The 22,066-nt window shown below is 41.7% G+C and overlaps 1 protein-coding gene across 2 annotated transcripts in view; it reads right to left on the bottom strand.

The window, feature by feature from the left end:
• The window catches only part of LOC117454923 (AT-rich interactive domain-containing protein 1A-like), a 109,829-nt gene that overhangs the window by 12,922 nt on the left and 74,841 nt on the right, over positions 1-22,066 (bottom strand). For both annotated transcript variants that reach the window (XM_034094204.2, XM_034094205.2), the window contains 11 exons: positions 20,675-20,987; positions 18,969-19,114; positions 17,685-17,815; positions 16,736-16,945; positions 15,651-15,855; positions 9,685-9,811; positions 4,822-4,997; positions 4,446-4,575; positions 3,558-3,677; positions 2,148-2,244; positions 1-519 (listed from right to left, as the gene is read on the bottom strand). The exon at positions 1-519 is cut by the window's left edge and continues 274 nt beyond it. In XM_034094204.2, coding sequence (XP_033950095.1) covers positions 1-519; positions 2,148-2,244; positions 3,558-3,677; positions 4,446-4,575; positions 4,822-4,997; positions 9,685-9,811; positions 15,651-15,855; positions 16,736-16,945; positions 17,685-17,815; positions 18,969-19,114; positions 20,675-20,987 — 2,174 coding nt within the window. The remainder of the gene's footprint in view (positions 520-2,147; positions 2,245-3,557; positions 3,678-4,445; positions 4,576-4,821; positions 4,998-9,684; positions 9,812-15,650; positions 15,856-16,735; positions 16,946-17,684; positions 17,816-18,968; positions 19,115-20,674; positions 20,988-22,066) is intronic.

Genomic DNA, 22,066 nt, shown 5'->3' with positions numbered 1-22,066 from the left:
GGACGGTAGGGGGCGTGTCATGGGGGGTCCGGAGCCCCCGGGGCCAAAAGGAGGCTGCCTCTGATGACCCGGCCACTGACCACCATCGTGATTCATCCGCTGGTCTCCTGGCATCATTTCCTCTGAGCGATTCATGCCGTGATACCCGGGGTTTTGACCCGCTCCTTGTCGATTTGGGTAATTATAACCCATTTCGTTGCGTCCCTGCCACATGGGACCCTGGGGGCCTTCGGGGCCCGATGGCATGGCGCTCGCCATCATCTGAGGAGGCATGGGAGACTGGGAGTTTGGCCCTGAAGACGAGGGGACGCGCTCTCGTCCGAAGGGGAAAGGGAACTGGTTCTGGGGACCTGGGGGTCTTCGTTCTCCTCCAGGATACGCGTTGTACTGGTTGTACATCTCCTGTTGGCCCGGGGGCCCCGAGGGCTGGGGGCCCGGCTGACCGCTGTAGTTGTACATTTCCCCTTCGTGGCGCTTCGCAGGAGGGCCGTAACCCCCGTCTACTGGACGCTTGTAGTTCTGTGAGGAAAGAAAACCAAAATAGTCATTAAGAAAATTAAAATAATATATATTATTTTACATTGGAGGAAAAAAACAAAACAGTCATTAAAAATTGAAATTATTTCAGGTGGGTTCTCAGTCTAACGTGTATCTGATCCATATCGTCTTTACACAACAAAATACCTTTTTTATGATATGTTTATTACATTTCCATAATAAAAAACTTTAATAACTTTATTGCTTAATGCCATCAAGGACAAGACATTCATCTTTTTTCTATATCATTTTCTAATTACATTTTCATGTTTTTCTTTATTTTGCCAAATTGTGATTGTATAAAATCTTTAAGGACCCCGGTTGAAACCAGATTAATCTCTTTTATTAAAGGGCACCTATCATGCTATTTGTAGGCAACAGCATAGGTCTAGGATATATACAAATATATAAAAAACATGTCTATGAAGTGTTTTGCTCAAAATACCAAACAGATCATTCTAGCCATGCCTCATATCCCTCTGTTTCACTTCCTGTTTCAAAAGTGCTGATTTGGGGAATAAAGCTTTGAAGAAGAAGGAGGGTCTGAGGTCATGCGGGACCCGGCAGCTACCGTCTAAACTAAATGCTGCCGTGATGAAACGCCATATCATGGATTATCAAGGATCTGAAACAGTCTGGAGCTCAAAGGCTTTCTCTCTTGCCGGTTACACCACAAGGTGAGTTCCTTTCTACTTCCTGCTTCTTCACACACATGCTCTCCAGTACAGGTTAGCTCTGAGTGTTAGCGATGCTAATGTAAACACCGACCATATTACGTCCAAAACAGTCGGGCATTGTTTCTGATAGCAACGTTTCTGATTGGCCCGTGGGTCCACATCTCAGATATTACGTCATATCGGACGCAAATCTGGATCAGCTCCGTTGTTCCCCGTTTTTAGAGATGTGGGTACGGAGGAAAAGAGAGAGGGTTTTATTTCCTGACGCTGCGTGAGTTCCCCGACACACCGGGGACACATCCTTATGGGTCGAGGACATCAAAAAGTGCATTTTGCATGATAGGTCCCCTTTAAAGAATGTCCCTACTTGAGTATCTTAATCAATAAAACAATAATTATGGCGAAACACATTTTCCCGTCTGATTATTTTGTAATTCTTTACTTAAAATATTTGGCTAAAATGTGCTATATCGAATAATAATCGTATTATCTTTTGGACCCCCCTTGAAACCAGATGGTACATCTCAAGGATTTATTCCAAATAAAGAAGCAATTCTGTTTTTTTGTGCCTCTTTACGCAAGATTAAAACATGTATGGCCTGCCTCTGTTCGATAGGATGCAAACACAGGTAGGTAAGTGTGCTTTGACCGTATTGTTCTGGTAATGTTGTATTGTTTTGTAAGCGTACTGTTCGATGTATCATAGGTCCAATTCATAGTCACTTTATATGCTATATATTAAAAAGTTTTAGCTTGCATTGTCAAAATGACACTCATACTGTCTGTTATGTGTGATTGCACCATCGGGAATGCTTGGAATTTCGCTGTACTCTGTGTAGTGACAATTAAGGAATCTAATCTAATTTAACGCATTTATAGTTAAATATAAGGATAAATAATCTGGAATAAGAGCGCTGAACAAAATGTTCTCACCGGCTGCTGCTGAGGATACATTCCTGGCTGCTGATTGGGATACGGGCCACCAGGGGGCGCTCCTTGGCCTGGATACTGATTGGTGTAGGACTCATGCCTGGAAAAAAACAATAACAAACCATTATATTTCACCTTTCATCATCACAGTCAACACCACTGTAATCCTCCTGTCTTTTTAAAAGCGATATCGAGCAAGATATCTTTAAAAAAAAAATGCTCTCCTTAAAAAAAAAATACGGTACATGTTCCGGTATTAAAGTAAGAGTAATACCACAGTGTAGTAAAACAACCTGCATTCTATATTTTACTTAAAATGACAATTTAAAAGCACTCATTATGCAGAGTAGCCCTTTTCGAAAAGAAAAAAACAACAATGAATTCCATCCGGTGTTCATTGTTTTAATTTCGCAGCTGGAAAAGGTAAAGCTAATTTAAAGAGGACCTATCGTGCTATATTGGAAACATATATTGTCGGGCCATACCTATACAAACAGATCCCCCATTGTAGCCATGCCTCATACCTCTCTATTCCAGCCCTGTTCATGAGCTAATGCCTGATCAGAATTCTACCGGAGATAAAGTTAAATTCTGCTGTGAGAAAACGCCATCCTGTTCTAAACCACATCAAGGATTATTTCTGAACCAGTACGGAGCTTCTCTTGCCGGTTTATCACAAGGTGAGTTCCTTTTTTGATTTCCTGCTTTTTAAAAACACATGTGCTCTCCAGTACAGGTTAGCTCTGAGTGTTAGCGATGCTAATGTAAAAAAAGACGTCCAAAATACGTCAGGCATTGTTTCTGATAGCAATTTTCTGTGGGTCCGCCGCCGATTTGACGTCATATCGGACGCAAATCTGTATCCGCTCGCTGTACCCCCGTTTTTAAAGATTTGGGTACGGAGGAAAAGAGAAAGGGTTTTATTTTCTGACGCGGCGTGAGTTCCCCGACGCACCGGGGACACATAGTGATGTATAAAAGACACTGTTATACTTCCAGGTATATTTATCCAATTTCATTAGTTGATTTAATTAAAAAAAAATGATAATATGAACCAAAATGTAACAAATCTTATCAAATTAAAGTCAGCTAAATGTAATGGAAATACTCTTTTAAAAACAAACAAGAAATTCCCCTCAGATTATTTGTTAAGAACTTTAAAAGGTACATGCAGCAACATGTAACATTTAATCAGGTTAATAAACACAAGGAGGTAAAACGTATGATATTAAAAATGAAATAAAATAAATAATGGTTTCTCTCTGACAGATATATGTCAGAGAGAACAAGTCAACAAGTCGATGCAACAATATAAAATATACAATTAGAATGTATGCTTTGTGAATATTTTCTTAAAATGCAAATAAAAAATGGAAATACTCCGGTTGAAGGACTCGTCCTAAATGTACTGACCGTTGCTGTGGTGGGGGGCGGCTGGGCGAGTACATCCCAGTTTCGGCTCCTGAAGGCATCATGTTGGGCTGAGGGGCTCCGGGGCCCATGCTGCCTTCAGGGCCCATGCCTGGCTCCTGTCTGCAAACACAACAACCACAATTCATTAGAAACGTCTCTGTTTTTCATCACATTTTATTCAACAAGTACGACGACGACTTCTTACATGTTGAACACAAATACCTGTACTTTCTACTTCTTACATTTTCCAAACAGGCTGGTTACTTTAGTTTATTATTTAGAGTCATTAGCCGCTTTCACACCAAGTACTTTGCCGTACTTAGTTCCCAGCACTTAGTTCCCCCATGGAACAAATATTTTCCGAGTTTTACGGGCCGTGGTTTGAAATCCGCCCAGCCAATAGAAATTGGAACTTTTTTCTTAAAATGGAGGTAAAAGTTCTCATGAACTAAGTTCTCTTTTTGGTGTGAACGCAAAATCCCAGGAACTATCGGAACTAAACGGGAAAAGTACTCCGGTGTGAAAGCGCCTATTGCGTGCCTATTGATTTGAACACGATCCGTGTATCCATCACTTCCTGGTCTTCTCTAAAGAAGAGGGACCAATGGAAACGTTGTTATGTTGCCGGTGTTCAGCATGGAAACATTCATTAGCTAACAATGACATTATTGTTCTATTAATATAAAGGGAGGTCAGGTACTCTTTAAAGCAGCTGCTAGTTATGGGTACTTTTTACTGAAGTACACTTCAAAGCCTCTTTACTTTGACTTGAGTAAAGAAGTTTAGTCTGTACTTTTTAAACGCGAGTATCTGTACTTCTACTTGAGTACAGGATGTGTGTACTTTTGCCATCTCTGGTTAATAATGCCAATAACTCAGATTCTTTACCTTCTGTCATATCCATAAGGGTACTGTTGTCTCTGGCCCATCTGCATGTTCCCCATTGGTCCTGGGGGGCCTCTGTTATACTGCTCTCCCATCCCACTGTTGGGCCCCGGCTGCATGAACTGCTCTCCGGCTGAAAACAAGGGAAACAATCACAGATTAGAATAATACATTTCATTTTGATAGCGCTTTTCCCAGTGCTCAAAGACACTTTACACAAAATCAGAAACAGCAGAAAGAAAATAATCCAAAATGTAAATGTCTCAAATATATCAAAAATATACATCAATCAATCAATATACATGAATGTAAAATGTGTGATTTTCCAGTCGACAGAATTTCACAGTGTTTTATTTGTTCTGCTTTAGGTGCCGCTCACCTTTCCTCATACCACCAAAGGGGTCTTTGTTTGTTTCGTAGGGGCCCATTCGAGCAATCATCTCTGGGCCCCCCATGCCGGGTTGATAGCCCTGTGAATTGGGGGTCAGCGCGTTTCTCCTGGAGAAAGCGGGGTCTCCTCCGTCAGCAAAAGGGTCCTGCAGACTCACACTACTCCTAAAAAGAGAGAGGAGGAATGAAACACAAAAACATGATTTTACTTCTCGCACACAAAAACCACCAGACTAAAAGTAAAGTGCCCGATAAACATTCAACTGTTTGTCATCTTGCAATCTACTTATTTATATAAATAGTTATGCACCGTATTTAGACATATGAAATACTATGTGGGGAATATTTACTGTGTGTATTCTACGGTTCTTTTTAAGAAAAATATACTTATTATTCCATATATGTGTTTATGTGTTTTATTGCAGTCATTTAAGCCACAAATACTTAATTTAAAGGTGGGGTAGGTACGTTTGAGAAACCGGCTCGAGTTCGCTAGAATTTGAAAATACACAACCGGAAAAAATCTGCCTCTTCCTCACAGAGCCCCTCCCCCAACACACACGAACATGACCAATGAGGGCACGAGATAAGTGTGTGCCCCGATGGAAGGCTGACAGGCAGGTAGGCCATCCAGTTACTTTAGCCGGCTCAGATGATTGGTCGTGCTTTTTACAGCGCCACGGTTTCCACAGATGACATTTATTTATGGATTTGTTGTCAAAGCACTTCAGATATTCATTGCTATCGGGATGTTAACCTAATAAAAGTAAATGTAACAACTACTACAGTGCAACAAAACAGGAAGATTAAATGTGGTCTCTTAAACATAAGATCTCTAGCATCTAAAGCAATATTGGTAAATGATTTAATATCAGATTATAATATTGATATATGCTGTCTCACTGAAACTTGGTTGAGACATGAAGAATATGTCAGCATAAATGAGGCCACTCCACCCAGCCATGTCAACACTCATATTGCTCGAGGCACGGGCCGAGGAGGTGGAGTTGCAGCAATCTTTGACTCAAGTTTACTTATCAATACTAAACCAAAATGTAATTATACCTCTTTTGAAAGCCTCGTTTTTAGTCTTACGCATCCGACCTGGAAAACTTTGCAGCCAATCTTATTTGTTACAGTGTATCGTGCACCAGGTCCTTATTCAGAATTCTCTGAGTTTTTATCAACTTTGGTTCTTAAAACAGACAAAGTAATTATCGTAGGTGACTTTAATATTCATGTTGACGATGATAAAAATAGCCTTACTGTTGCATTTAACTCTATATTAGATTCTGTTGGTTTCTGTCAGAGTGTAAATAAACCAACCCACTGCTATAATCACACTCTCGACCTTGTTCTGACTTATGGTATTGAAATTGAGCAACTATTAGTCGAACCGCATAATCCTGCTTTATCCGACCATTTCTTAGTAACTTTTGAAGTACTGTTACTAGACTACAAAGCATTCGTCAAAAGCTCTTGCAGCAGAAACCTATCTGTTAGTGCTATAGCCACATTTAAGGAAGAGATTCCACCAATACTTAACTCGATAGCATGTCTGCATGTAGGGGAGGAAACTTATACAAAATGTACACCACCCCAAATTGATCATGTTGTTGATAGTGCTATAGATGCGCTGCGAATAAAATTAGACTCTGTTGCTCCTTTGAAAAAGAAGAAAATAAAACAACATAGATTAGCTCCATGGCATAATGCCGAAACCCGCAAAATAAAGCAAAAGTCTAGACAACTTGAAAGGATATGGCGTTCCACTAAACTTGAAGAATCTCGTTTAATTTGGCTTTACGCAGTGCTTTCTTATATTCATTGAGAGTAATCTCTCAATGAATATAAGAAAGCACTGCGTAAAGCGAGAGCAGCCTACTACTCTTCATTAATAGATGAGAATAAGAATAATGCAAGATTTCTTTTCAGCACTGTAGCCAGGCTGACAGAGAGCCACAGCTCCATTGAGCCTTCTATTCCCATAGCACTCAGTAGTAATGATTTTATGTGCTTTTTTAACGATAAAATTGTTACTCTTAGAAACAAAATTAATGACCTCTTGCCTTCGACCAGTATAGTGTTATCAACAGCTCCCGGAATCGTAAGTTCTAATATTACACTAGATAGTAAACTAGAATGCTTTTCAGCCATATACCTTGAACAATTACATTCAATGATTCTCTCTTCTAAACCATCAACGTGCATGTTAGACCCAATTCCAACTAAGCTGTTGAAGGAAGTTTTTCCATTAATTAGCACTTCTTTATTAAATATTATGAATATGTCTTTATTATCAGGCTATGTTCCACAATCATTCAAAGTAGCAGTGATAAAACCGCTTCTTAAAAAGCACAACCTCGATCCAGAGGTTTTAGCCAACTATAGACCTATTTCTAATCTTCCGTTCCTCTCAAACATTCTTGAGAAAGCGGTCGCAAAACAGTTGTGTGATTACTTAAAAAACAATGATTTATTTGAAGACTTTCAGTCTGGCTTTAGAACACATCATAGCACAGAGACAGCTCTGGTTAAAGTCACAAATGATATTCTAATAGCCTCAGACAAGGGACTTGTCTCTATTCTTGTTTTGCTCGATCTCAGTGCTGCATTTGATACTATCGACCATGACATCCTATTGCAAAGACTAGAGCACTTAGTTGGCATACAGGGAACTGCTTTAGGCTGGTTTAGGTCCTATCTATCTGAACGCTCTGAGTTTGTACGTGTTAACGATGAATCTTCCACGCAAACCAAAGTTAGCTATGGAGTGCCACAGGGCTCAGTGCTCGGACCTATTTTGTTCACATTATATATGCTTCCGTTAGGCAATATTATAAGGAATCATTCTGTAAACTTTCATTGTTATGCGGATGATACTCAACTATATTTATCAATCAAGCCTGATGAAATTAATCATCTAAATAAAATTCAAGACTGCCTTAAGGACTTAAAAACGTGGATGACCTTAAACTTTTTGATGTTAAACCCGACCAAAACTGAAGTTATTGTACTTGGCCCGAAGAATCTACGAAACAAATTATCTAAAGACATACTAACTATGGATGGCATTAATTTGGCCTCCAGTGAGACTGTAAGGAATCTTGGTGTTATATTTGATCAGGATTTACCCTTTAACGCCCACATAAAATCAATTTCAAGGACCGCCTACTTCCATCTACGTAACATTGCAAAGATCAGGCATATCTTGCCTCAAAACGATGCAGAGAAACTAGTCCATGCATTTGTTACTTCTAGGCTGGATTATTGTAACTCCTTATTATCAGGGAGTACCAAGAAGTCAATCAAGTCGCTTCAGCTGATTCAAAATGCTGCGGCTCGTGTACTAACCAGAGTTAGGAAAAGGGACCACATTACTCCGGTTCTGGCTGCCTTACACTGGCTCCCTATAGAACACAGGATAGAATTTAAAATTCTTCTTCTCGCCTACAAAGCCCTTAATGGGCAGGCGCCATCTTACCTTAAAGAACTCATTATACCCTATTGTCCTACTAGGGCATTGCGTTCCAAGAATGCAGGGTTGTTGGTTGTTCCTAGAATCTCTAAAAGTACAATGGGAACCAGAGCCTTTTCTTATCAAGCTCCACATTTGTGGAATCAGCTTCCAGTTTGTGTTCGGGCGGCAGACACCCTATCCGTTTTTAAGAGTGCGCTTAAGACCTTCCTTTTTGATAAAGCTTATAGTTAGGGCTGATTAGATTCAGCCCCTAGTTTTGCTGATATAGGCTTAGTTTGTCGGGGGACATCTTACTTCTTCCTTCTCTCTGTCTATACCCGTGTACACTCATGTTCCGATTAACCCAGCTTCCCCAAATGTCTTTCTTTTTGGTGTCTATATACGCTGGGATCCGGAGTCATGGATGATCCTGCGGTCCTGTGTCCTGGATCGCGAGCGCTGGATCTTGAGTCGTGACTGTGGTCCAGGATCATAGGTCCTGGATGGATATCCTCGTGGATTCATCTTCCTATTATATACACACATGCATTTCCAAACATTTGGACTACCTATGTTGCAAATGTATTATCTTTTCAATTTACACACGGCATCTATTGCACGTCTGTCCGTCCTGGGAGAGGGATCCCTCCTCTGTTGCTCTCCCTGAGGTTTCTCCCATTTTTCCCTTTAAACTGGGTTTTCTTTGGAAGTTTTTCCTTGTACGATGTGAGGGTCTAAGGACAGAGGGTGTCGTATTGTCATACTGATATTCTGTACACACTGTGAAGACCACTGAGACAAATGTAACATTTGTGATATTGGGCTATATAAATAAACATTGATTGATTGATTGATTGATTAAGAGCATTCCATGGAATATAACAAGTGTATCTCGAGCCGGTTTCTCAAACTTACCTACCCCACCTTTAAAGCATTTTTTTTAACTATTATTGTGGAAATTATTTCTACAATTACTTTTTTGAATTATTGTATTTATTATAATTATTAGTGTTTTTAATAATTATGTATTTATGATTGCATTTCAAATTTTCTATTTATTTCTATCTAATTTATTTTTTAATATTTTATTTTTTGAAGAGTGCTCGTGTCCTTTTTCCTACAGTGTATACAAGTATCATAGGCAATACCATGTTTTGCTATCTTCAAATATGCCTCACTTCTTTGTAAAAAACAAAGAATAAATCTGTTTTTCTTTCTCAATTATTCTCAATTTTTTACACGTATTAACACGCCGTTTAGTTGTGTGTGTATTTTAACACCTTTCCACTACACCACTGTTTTCCTGTTTGTTGTATTTTATTATTTCCATCTGATGACTCCTGATTTCCCAGAAACACGATATATATTATATATATATTTCTAACATGGTACCTGGCTCCGGGCATTGGAGGCAGCTGGGGGGTGGAGGCGGGGGTGGGGGGCTTCAGGTCTCCCCCCTCTGCCATGGAGCTGCTGGTGGACTGAGGAGTCTGGGGGCCCTGCAGGGATCCAGAGCCAGCTGAGGAACAAGGACACACACTCCGTTAGTGCTTAGGACAGGAAAAAGATGTGTGGGTTTTATTATTTACATTTAAAAACACACACAGATCCGAATACACACATGGATATTAAAAACACCACATTTCTAACAACCAGAAAAAGTGTTATATAGAACATTATTTACACCCCGGTCCTCAAAGAACTCCACTGGCTTCCCGTTTCTCACCGCATCCACTACAAACTCCTGGTCCTCACTTACAAAGCCCCCCCCCCCCCCTACCTCACTGACCTCCTCCCCGGACCCTCAGATCCACCTCAGCCGGTTTGCTTTCCACCCCCAGGGCCAAACTCCGGAGCATACCTCGTTCACACCAACGGTGTTTCAGGGCCGGTTCGGAGCTGGAGCTTGAAAAGCACCGGGTTTTCCTGTTCACACCGCAGCGGAGCCGCCTCTTAGCTCCGGAATCCGGTTCGTTTCAAGCACCAAAAAAGTGTCCGGCTAGAGCGAAAGCACCGCATACGTCACGCTTACGTCGAGGCGGGGGAAGGGGCGGGATCAACTCCTGAACAACAACAACAAGCCGGCGTTTTATCCAGTTTGTCCACAACGATGGAGAAACTTAACCAGCAGCAGTGGTCCACTGAAGAGACCAGCTACCTACTGGGAATCTGGTCTTCCGTAGAGGTACAGAGGAAGCTGGAGCACAATCGGCCGTTGTTGTTGTGAGGGGTTTCCGCGCGGTTTGGCTTTATGAAGCAGGCAGGCAACCGCTTACGTCATGACACAAACGATGACGCAATGACGCAGCACCAGTCGGACTCGGGGCGGTGTGAAAAGAGGCGGAGCTAAACCGAAGAACCGGTTCTGAACCTGAAAAGCTCTAGCACGGAGCTTGAACCGGAGTTGCGTTGGTGTGCATGAGGTGTCTGTGGCAGCCACTCCCTCTCCCAAGACCTCCGTGAGTCTGAGTCCCTCACATTGTTCCAGTCCCGCCTCAAAACCCATCTCTTCAACTCTGTCTATCCATAATAAAAAGCATATCTATGTATAAAAAAAATATTCAAACAATGATTTGACTCTGTATTTGGTCCGATCTGGACTTTAATCAGCGGCCCTTTGGTTCCCAAGCCGAGTCTCAACAGACTCAACTACTAAAAAGGACAGAAATCATCTTGGTTTGAGTCATCCTGCAGGATTCAGAGAACATCCTTTAACTCCAGGCCTAAAAGGCGAGCGTTGCTGGTGGATTGTGGGTAAACTGAGCCCTGCTGTGGGGCTTTCAGGGAACACACGCTGCTTTCAGCAACCCTAAATCCCATTAAGGTATTTCTGAGCGCAGCACAGAGAAAACACAGGTCGGTGTCAAGCTGACTGGATTGTTGTGTGTGTGTGAAGACGGCAACAGAAAGTCTTACGGATCCATCACAGCATGACGTAGACCCCCCACCCCCGTTTGAGTAACCAGGAAATAATGATCTAAAACATGACTGATGTTATCAAGCTGGTGAAAAGGGTAAAAGGCATCGAAGTCCCTGCATAGCCCCTGTATCAGGAATTGTCCAGTCGCCCAGTAAATCCCCAAATTATCCATTTAAAGCATCTGTATCATAATTTCACAACTTGAAAAACATTTTATATTCGTTATACCATCGTAGTAACAACCATAAAAAGTTACATTTAACATTATTTCAGCACAGATTTGCGGGAAAATATTCATAATGATGACATTTGGATGCAGTTTTTTCAGATATGTTAGGAGACATGAAGTGTACCATCTAAAGATCCGACCAGAGTTTCCGTTAGCTTTGACCGGTACAAATATGCTGAAGACCGGTAAATCTAAATCTCTCCGGTCAAAAATAATTTCAGCTTAGCGCAATACCGTTTCAGTTGCGCCACTTATGTGACAGACAAGAAGAGTATGTGACAGACAAGAAGAGTCAAGTCTAATGTCCAACACTTAATGTGGAGAGAGAGATGTCCTGGATGGGTTGATTGTGCGTTGATCTGTTGGTAATGCCTCGGGGTTCCGGTGGGCATGTAAACAAATGCATAATGCTGCGCTATACTTTGCGGCCTCACCCAGTTGCATAGCAACGCTTATTGTTTAGGTGTCTTTTGATAAGTAGGTAGTCCTATCATTAGCTAGAACTAGCTGGATCTGATCGATACGGATGTGAGTGAAGTCTGACGAGAGAGAGATCAGCCGGTGAGCGGAACAAAACACACTTCAGGTTGAATATCACACGTAGCTATTTTAATTACCTCTCAAACTACCGTAACTAGTTATAGATATGTTTAGTTTTACTGTCGGGTCACTTTGGATCCGCGAGCTGCATGATACTGACGGGCTAATAATGTAGTTGATCTATAATTAGTTTGTTTAATATCGAATCAAATCAATTTGTTTTAAAGCTCAATAAATAACAAAGAAGACCTTTGACCGGCACTTTTCAAATGTTGTCCGGAAGATTTAAACTTTAACGGACATGTTGACCGGCGACGGGAACTTACAACATGTAATCTTTATACTAAGTATTGCTTAAAGTTAAGGTTCAAATATGTCCACGTAAACGCATGAAACGAACGCAGTTAATCTAGAAACCTTAACGCGGAGCGAGAAAGAAAGAAAATTGTCAGACTTCACGCCAATAATTCAGAAATCACGTCATAATAAAGTAAAAAACCTTCTGATTTCTCACACCAGTGTGTCATGCATTCCTTCACTACAACGCCACACCTGCATTCGATTCACTTCCCTACGAAAAAACAAGTAAAAAAAAACGGCTGCCTGACCTGTATAGACAACCTGTGTGTGTGTGTGTGTGTGTGTGTGTGTGTCATCTCATACTTTACTTTCCACTATCACTATTAGCACACCAGTCTGATGACTCACAGGTTCCCATTCATTAAACAGCCACACACACACACACACACACACAAAGCAGGGTCAGTTGAAGGTCACATGTATTCTCCACACACACACACACACACACACACACACACACACACACACACACACACACACACACACACACACACACACACAGCAGGGTCAGTTGCAGGTCACATGTATTCACATTTTCTCACATCACTGTCTCTCTCTTACACACAGACACATTACACACACACATTGCACACACACACATTACTCCAACTCCCTCCTCCCTCTGAGCAGGGATTTCCCTCCACTAAAGATGAAGGGGGAAGGGGAGGAGGAGGGGGATGTCGTGAGGATGGAAACAAAACGAGTAGAGTCACACAGAGAGAGAGAGAGAGAGAGAGAGAGAGAGAGAGAGAGAGAGAGAGAGAGACTTTTACACACACATTCAACCCCATTCATCATTTCTGGCTCAGCACTAATCTCCAGGGAGCTCCGTAGCCCTGGGCCAGGGGGGGGGGGGCATCACTATCGCCAAATCACCTCCCCCTCCCACCCTTCCTCCCCCCCTTCCTCGTTTCTAACTGCAGGGCTGATGCCAGCTGACGGGGTCCCTGATGTCTCCTGTATCATTTCCCCCACGCTGACTCAGGGTCTGACAGCAGCACATGGTCTCCGCTGGCAGCTAAAGAATAGAGTCCCTCCAAAACAAACAGCTTCCAGCTTCCCCCCCCCCTTAACCTCTGACTGGCTGCCAGTTCACACACACTGACTTTTAGTATCCGACATTCATTGAAAGATTTGGCATGATGCAGGAAACACGGATGATAGGAGATTAAAGACACATCCCGCTGATGTTCAGGTGTATATCAGTATGTAGTGTCTCTACTTTAAAGAGTCCTCTCCTGCTGATGTTCAGGTGTATATCAGTATGTAGTGTCTCTACTTTAAAGAGTCCTCTCCTGCTGATGTTCAGGTGTATATCAGTACGTAGTGTCTCTACTTTAAAGAGTCCTCTCCTGCTGATGTTCAGGTGTATATCAGTATGTAGTGTCTCTACTTTAAAGAGTCCTCTCCTGCTGATGTTCAGGTGTATATCAGTATGTAGTGTCTCTACTTTAAAGAGTCCTCTCCTGCTGATGTTCAGGTGTATATCAGTACGTAGTGTCTCTACTTTAAAGAGTCCTCTCCTGCTGATGTTCAGGTGTATATCAGTATGTAGTGTCTCTACTTTAAAGAGTCCTCTCCTGCTGATGTTCAGGTGTATATCAGTATGTAGTGTCTCTACTTTAAAGAGTCCTCTCCTGCTGATGTTCAGGTGTATATCAGTATGTAGTGTCTCTACTTTAAAGAGTCCTCTCCTGCTGATGTTCAGGTGTATATCAGTATGTAGTGTCTCTTCATGTCTTCATGCTTTAATGTTCAGAAAGCTCTTGATTGTTCTCATACTGCCTGTGCTGCAGCACCTCTTTTCACCCTCTGTCTGAAACCAGAGCCCAGTCTGCTCTGATTGGTTAGCTGGCCGGCTCTGTTGTGATTGGTAAACCGCCTAGAGATGTCCCGCCCTTAGCCTATCACATACAATGCGTTTTGAAAAGAAATTAAAAAATTAAAAAAGCATGAGTGTTATATCGTGATGTCACTTTGACCCTGAATAAAAAAAATAAAAAAATGAAAGTGCCGATTATCCCGCTGAGGGAAACGTGTAAGTATCACAAACGTTTGTTTACCAAGAACCGTATTTATAATTTCCGGTTCAGCCTACAAAGACCTCACTGCACCACAGAACTGCAGTGTGATTAATCTCTAATCTCACATTGAGAAACACTTGCTAATCTGGAACCCATTCATTGATACATTTAATTCATAATCCTCATTCCCATATCAGACACCGCCCCTTCCAACCCGTTCAGCCCGGAGTCTGTTTTTCAGGCCTCAGGCTCGAAAAGGACATGCCCAGAACAAATGACTATATCTTCACTTCTAAAAGGGGTAAATTAATAATCTTTTTTCTCAAAGCAAGGATAAACCTGTGAGTTGGATGTAGAGAAGTCAGAATCAATATAGATATTTTTATTTTAAAGTAAATTCAGATTGAACATAGTAAAAAAAAAAAAATAATTATAGTGTCCGTCCAAAAAGAAAACATTACTTATAGTGAAAACCACCCTTGAATGATGCGATAGACTAAAAGCTTTAGGAATCCAAACTATAACATATAATAAGTACCCTGTATCAAGATTGATGCAAAACAAGTGACCTTTTTAGAGAGGTTAAGAAAAAAAAAACTCTTCTGGGGTCATTTGGGTGGGTTTTCCATTTCTCTGGTACCCATTGGTCGATTTTGATGATTGACACCTCTTTCTAACCGTCAGAGCCAATAGAATCGAAGGGAAAGTTCCACATACACACACGTTACCATTGAGAAGTGAAAAGTATGCGCAGGCAGTCGAAAGCTATCTTACGCTCTGAAATCTGAAATCTGAGAGCTAGGTTTATTGCGGATGGATTATCAGTAATCATTTCAAAGCGACACAGACACATTGGATTAACCTTCAGCAGCGTTTTTATCGTTTTAATGCCATTGAACACGACTTTTGATCAGAACAACAGCTAAGGTATTGCCGTTTTTCCTCCGTAACGCTACGTGTTAAGTCTGGTTTTGTTTCCCATGTCGCGTTATGATGATATGTGACATGTATGTAGTAACGTGTGTTTGCATGTTATTGTTCTCTTATCCGTTCGCCTTTATCTACTTTTCTTTCATCGTTTCTTTATAACTGTTGATGTGTTGTGATTTAAAGAAAGGTGTCTATCACCATCTGGCCGGGGACAACAGCTAGATATTAGCAATGTTGGCTAAAGCTAATGCTGTTTACTGTTTTGTGTGACCGTTGATCAATGGGGACTCTCCGTGACACTCGAAACAAATAAACTAAGCACTTGCTAGTGCTTCTGAATTTGGGGAATTCTCACCTGGGCTGGGGGGCTGGGCCTTGGGCGGGTTCTTTTTGGAGTCGGTGTTGAAAAAGTCCGCTGGCGGGTCTTCGCCGCGCTCGATCTTGCACTCGAAGGCGTACAAACACTGGATGTACTGTTTCTTTAGCGAGCTGGCAGCGCTGCTCGATGTTCCCACGTTCAGGTTGGTAGACAGCTCTCTCCACTTCTTGTTCTTGTTCACCTGGTGGGCGAGAGACAAGAGAGGAAGACTTGAGGAATTATTGTCTGTTATTAAAACACTGATATTCTGATATTCTGTTCAGAATGAGACGACACTGCTGTGCAATAACAGTGGGATATATACTTTTTTTAATTCATTTTTTGTGTTATTACTGGCTGCTACTTTCATATACCGTACTTTTCGGACTATAAGCCGCGACTTTTCCCCCCATTTTGTTTGTACAGCTAACGGCCACTAGGGAACCTCCTAAATCTATGGATTTTACAGGTAAAATTAACCACCTTAACACTATGGGCTCTAGGACCGGTCCGCGCCTGCCACCTCTAAGCGGCGGGCTCCAGCAGGAAAAGCTGGAGGCCGGAAAAGAGTGAGACAGGTAGCGCGCCAAAGTAAAAGTGGAACCGAGAGACAGAACGAGAGCAAGACAGACGGACAATTTAGCTGCTGCGGCTTATATGCAGGTGCGCTCTATAGTCCGAAAAGTACGGTATTCACTTACTCTTATGGTGCTAGTTCTTGTTTTTATTAATCTACTGTTTTAAATTGGTTTGTCCATGCATGTAATTCGCTCAAAATAAAAGCGAATTACGTATATGTAGGTATAAGAAAAACAAAGAAAACAAGCCTACTATAAATCTGAAATTAAATTAAAGAAAAAAATTACAAAAGTAAATACAAATAAATAAATATACAAAATATATATGAGAAAAACAAAGTATTTATGTATATATACACACAGCAAATATACAAGACATATTTTGTTGATGGCGCTTGCCTCTTATCTAATTATGTTAGTCTACATGTTTCATTTCTCCTTTATCTCCTGTAGATTTCCCCGTCGTTGGACGAATGAAAGTTTTCCGTATTCTGATTAAAGTACCTGTGTGAGGCCTCCGATCTCTTTGACGGACACGTAGAGTCTGAAGAGGTCCAGAGGTTTGCGTCCCACAGCAGGAAGGTTGTTCATTCCCATCGCCTTTTCCTCCGCGAAAGCCAGAAATCGATCGACCCACATCTTCCGCTCCGGCTCCGGGCCGAGCTCATACAGGCGGGTGATCTTTTCGTTAGTGAGGGTGGAAGAGCTCGACTTCTGCAAGGGCGAAAGAAGGGAAGAAATCGTGAGGAAAACCTTCTATATAGGGATGCTCCGATCGCCAATTTTGGGGCCGATCGCCGGAATCAGTATCGGCCGATACCGATCCGATCGAGTGGGCGGGGCCTATGCGGATCTTCCATTTAAAGTGATGTTTAAAACTCAGTTAATGGGGCTCATTCACTGGCGCTTCCACACACAACAACCAACATAAGTATTACATTCAAATTTGAATGGAATTTGGAGTCTCTCTCTCTCTCTCTCTCTCTCTCTCTCTCTCTCTCTCTCTCGCTCTCTCTCGCTCTCTCTCTCTCTCTCTCGCTCTCTCTCTCTCTCTCTCTCTCGCTCTCTCTCTCTCTCTCTCTCTCTCTCAGACTATTTAGCTTGTTCCAGAGGTAGATAGGTAGAGCCCGACATGTCAATTAAAGGGTGTTTCATGTTGTCGTTGCTGTGGATCTTCTTAATACCTTGGAAAATGCCGTTTAATACTTTTTAATAGCCTTAATTTTATATATATATATCAACTTTTAATACTTTTTAAGACCCCGCGGACACCCTGAATACAAGTAAATGAACAAAAAATACAAAACAGCAAAAGGTTTCGATATTTGACAGCTTTTTCTGAAATTTTCTAAATGATTATCAGCAATTATTTGGATAATTGCTGATAATTACTTATGCAGATTAACTTGTTAATTTACTGCAGAATTGTTTTAATAAGATCATTTCATTCTACCTTTTTTGTTGTTGTTGGTGGTGTTGGTGTTGTTGTTGTTGTTTCGGGCTTGGGAGTCCCTTCCACTTTGTTGTTGATCTTCTGAGCAGGGTTCATTTTCTCCATGGCAAACTCCGTACTGGGAGGCATTCCTGGATGAAAAAAACAACATTTTACCAATCTTTCCCGGCCTTCTAACCACATAGAGTGGTGCAGGAGTGAGTTCTCAAACCTGGAAGTGAGTTAGCATTAACACAAGCTGAAGAGATACCTAAAATACATCAGTAAATACTCCACAAGTGAATTCAAAAAGGGCAGTTGCTAACAAGTGTCTAAATGAAATGAATAAAAGACATCACGCCCAACATTAGCCGCCTTTAGCTTAGCGGTGGTGACGTGAAGTCATGTGACCGTGCTGTAGTTCCTTTATAGCCGAGAACATTAGCCACCACCGCTAAGCTAAAGGCAGCTAATGTTGGGCTATAAAGGAACTACAGCATGGTCACATGTGAAGTCATGTGACCGTGCTGTAGTTCCTCCTTTGCCGACCGTGCTGTAGTTCCTTTATAGCCCAACATTAGCCGCCTTTAGCTTAGCGGTGGTGAAGTCATGTGACCATGCTGTAGTTCCTTTATAGCCCAACATTAGCCTCCTTTAGCTTAGCGGTGGTGACGTCATGTGACCGTGCTGTAGTTCCTTTATAGCCCAACATTAGCCTCCTTTAGCTTAGCGGTGGTGACGTGAAGTCATGTGACCGTGCTGTAGTTCCTTTATAGCCCAACATTAGCCGCCTTTAGCTTAGCGGTGGTGACGTGAAGTCATGTGACCGTGCTGTAGTTCCTTTATAGCCCAACATTAGCTGCCTTTAGATTAGCGGTGGTGACGTGAAGTCATGTGACCGTGCTGTAGTTCCTTTATAGCCCAACATTAGCCGCCTTTAGCTTAGCGGTGGTGACGCAAAGTCATGTGACCGTGCTGTAGTTCCTTTATAGCCCAACATTAGCCGCTTTTAGCTTAGCAGTGGTGACGTGAAGTCATGTGACCGTGCTGTAGTTCCTTTATAGCCCAACATTAGGTTTTTACTTCAAAAGTCCTTAAGTGGTGTTAATATGTGGAGATTATCCTGCTTAACAAAATGTGTAAGTATCATAAATGTGTGTTTGCCAAAGATCGCATTTTCTGAAATAATCCAAAATCCAGTGAGAAACTCCCATTGGCTGTTTGTCGAGGGAACCAATGAGATGCTACCTTCAGGATCGGCTGCACTACTCTACATTTTAACATTCTTTCAGTGTTTTTACTCACCAGGACTGTTGTTGGGTATGTTTGTTCCCATTGGATACGGCCCTGGCCCTCCCTGGTTCATCATCCCATGCATGCTGTTCATACCCGGCCCGTACGGAGATCCTGTTCCCATCATGCCTTGGGACATGTTAGGATATCCAGGTGGCCTGCAGAAGAGAAAGCTTGCTTAGAAACTCAGAAACAGAGGTGGAACTTTTCTGGTATCAGTACTTTACTCCACTACTTATTTTTCTGACGACTTTTTACCTTGACTTCTTACATGTTGAACACAAATACCTGTACTTTCTACTTCTTACATGTTGAACACAAATACCTGTACTTTCTACTTCTCACATGTTGAACACAAATACCTGTACTTTCTACTTCTCACATGTTGAACACAAATACCTGTACTTTCTACTTCTTACATGTTGAACTCAAATACCTGTACTTTCTACTTCTCTCATGTTGAACTCAAATACCTGTACTTTCTACTTCTCACATGTTGAACCCAAATACCTGTACTTTCTACTTCTCTCATGTTGAACTCAAACACCTGTACTTTCTACTTCTCACATGTTGAACTCAAATACCTGAACTTTCTACTTCTCTCATGTTGAACTCAAACACCTGTACTTTCTACTTCTTACATGTTGAACTCAAATACCTGTACTTTCTACTTCTCTACATGTTGAACTCAAATACCTGTACTTTCTACTTCTCTCATTTCCCAAACAGCTGGTTCCTTTAGTCTGAATGTGTGTTGGTGCGTGGTCATTATTCTCTAGAGTCATTGCGTGCCTATTGGTTGGAACACGATCCGTGTATCCATCACTTCCTGGTCTTCTCTAAAGAAGAGGGACCAATGGAAACGTTGTCATGTTGCCGTTGGTCACCATGGAAACATTCATTAGCTAACAATGACATTATTGTTCTATTAATATAAAGGGAGGTCAGGTACTCTTTAAAGCAGCTGCTAGCTATGGGTACTTTTTAGTGAAGTACACTTCAAAGCCTCTTTACTTTTACTTGAGTAAAGAACTTTAGTCAGCACTTCTACTTTTAACAGAGTATGTTTAAACACGAGTATCTGTACTTCTACTCGAGTAAAGGGTGTGTGCACTTCTGCCATCTCGGCTCAGAAATAAAAAGGCGGTTTCTGGATCAATTTTCCTCAATTTCAGCTTTCTAGGTTTAGCTCTTTTCTTCAGGAACCATCAATTTACGTCATATGACTCGAGCATTTGCCAAACCCCCGAGTGTTTCTCTCTGTAGGCTGCGCTGGCATCCTCGCAGGGGAAATATGTGATTCACTCATCTCAAAAACCATCTCCTGCTTTCACACTCTCTCCACTTTTCCATTTTCTCTCACAGATAAGTGTTTGGTCTACTGCCATCCAGTCTGCGGCAACTCGAGCACACAGCGGACCGGCTTGCACGTGGGAAGAAGCTAAGCATTTTTATGGTAACACACAAAAACCTGCATATTCAACCAAGGAAACACACACACACACACACACACACACACAGCTAAAAGATGGAGATGCAGACTCTCAATGCAAAGTGTCATACTGACGCTCAAATGCTTCACAACGTCTCACTGAGAGAGTAAAGCTACATCAGCAATTATACGTTTATGCATGGCGTCCAGAGACTTTTCAAAAAGTATCTAATCAAATAAGCACGAGGAAAAGCGCTATAAAAAATGTATAATTATTATTAATCACCTGTTGTGTATGGAGTTTGTTGGTCCGTGGTGCATCGAGGGTCCTCCGTCCTTCCTGTTCATGCCTGGAGGCGGACACATCCCAGACGCCACCTGAGGAGGCATGCCGGCCATGTTTGCTGCCATCCCGGGGCCAAAAGGCCGAGGACCCATCTGTCCGAGGCCTAATCTACCGGGTGGGATGCCTCCGTACGGGACCCCCCCACCCTGACCAGGCATGGGGTTCATGGAGCCGCTCAAAATTCTGTCAGGCCCCGGACCTGTGGGGTAGTTAGCGTTGGGCATGCCTGTGTATCCGGGCTGCCGGGGGTAACCTGGAGAGTTACAGAGACACAGAAATAAGGTAAGATAAAATAAGATTGAACTTTATTTGTCCCCGTGGGGAAATGCAGGCGTTTATAGCAGCGGGTTAAAGTATTCCAACGTGCTTATAGCCACCGATGAAAGTCGTTTTTCGGAAAGTCGCACCGTAACTCCGAATGACCTGAAATGTTGCACACTTATCCGTCTCCACCTGCTCTACAAATAATCCTCTTTGACCCCTAAGCTCCGCCTACTTTTATTACTTCACACAGGGTAAAAATTAAATAGAATAATACAGCAAGTGATAAAGTAACTATTAAAACAAGATATCACCACACACACCTTTGCCGTTTTATTTTATTATTATTATTATTATTATTTGTATGTATTTATCTTATGTCTATTTCATTATTATTATTATTTCTTTTTTTGTATGTAGATACAGCTAAATGAAAATGGAAAACCTGTTGATCAAAACGTGAACATGTATGTATAATGAAACTGAATATGAAATAAAAACAAAGAAAAAAGAAAAAGATATCACAGTAAAAACATGTTAAATATATTTACATCCAACCCAGTCTCACGGCATTTTGTGTTATAGTCACGAAATCAATTTAATCTATTGATTCGTGTTCACCACCACGATTTTCGCATTTTTTTCGTGTCACACAGAACGATTTTAAAAGCAATGTATTTCTATTGGTAGTATGTCTCGTGCCTGCACCACGTCTTTTTGTCCGGTCGGGTCTTGGAAGACCGGAAGCTGTGTGGTTCATAAAAACATTTTTTTACTCAATATCTTAAAGGTGGGGTAGGTAAGTTTCAGAAACCGGCTCGAGATACACTTTTTGTTATATTCCATGGAATTCTCTTAACATCCCGATAGCAATGAATATCTGAAGTGCTTTGACAACAAATCCATAAAAAAATGTCATCTGTGGAAGCCGTAATACTGTAAAAAGTACAGGCCCGGCTAAACGGATTGGATTGCCGCCCTGTCTGTCAGCCTTCCATCTCGTGCACGCACAAATGTATCTCGTGCCCTCATTGGGCGTGCCGTCATTGGGCGTGCATTGCAGCAGTACTT

Source organism: Pseudochaenichthys georgianus, chromosome 11 (assembly GCF_902827115.2).
Source record: "Pseudochaenichthys georgianus chromosome 11, fPseGeo1.2, whole genome shotgun sequence".
Taxonomy (NCBI): Eukaryota; Metazoa; Chordata; class Actinopteri; order Perciformes; family Channichthyidae; genus Pseudochaenichthys; species Pseudochaenichthys georgianus.
This window is presented reverse-complemented; position numbering and strand designations above follow the sequence as displayed.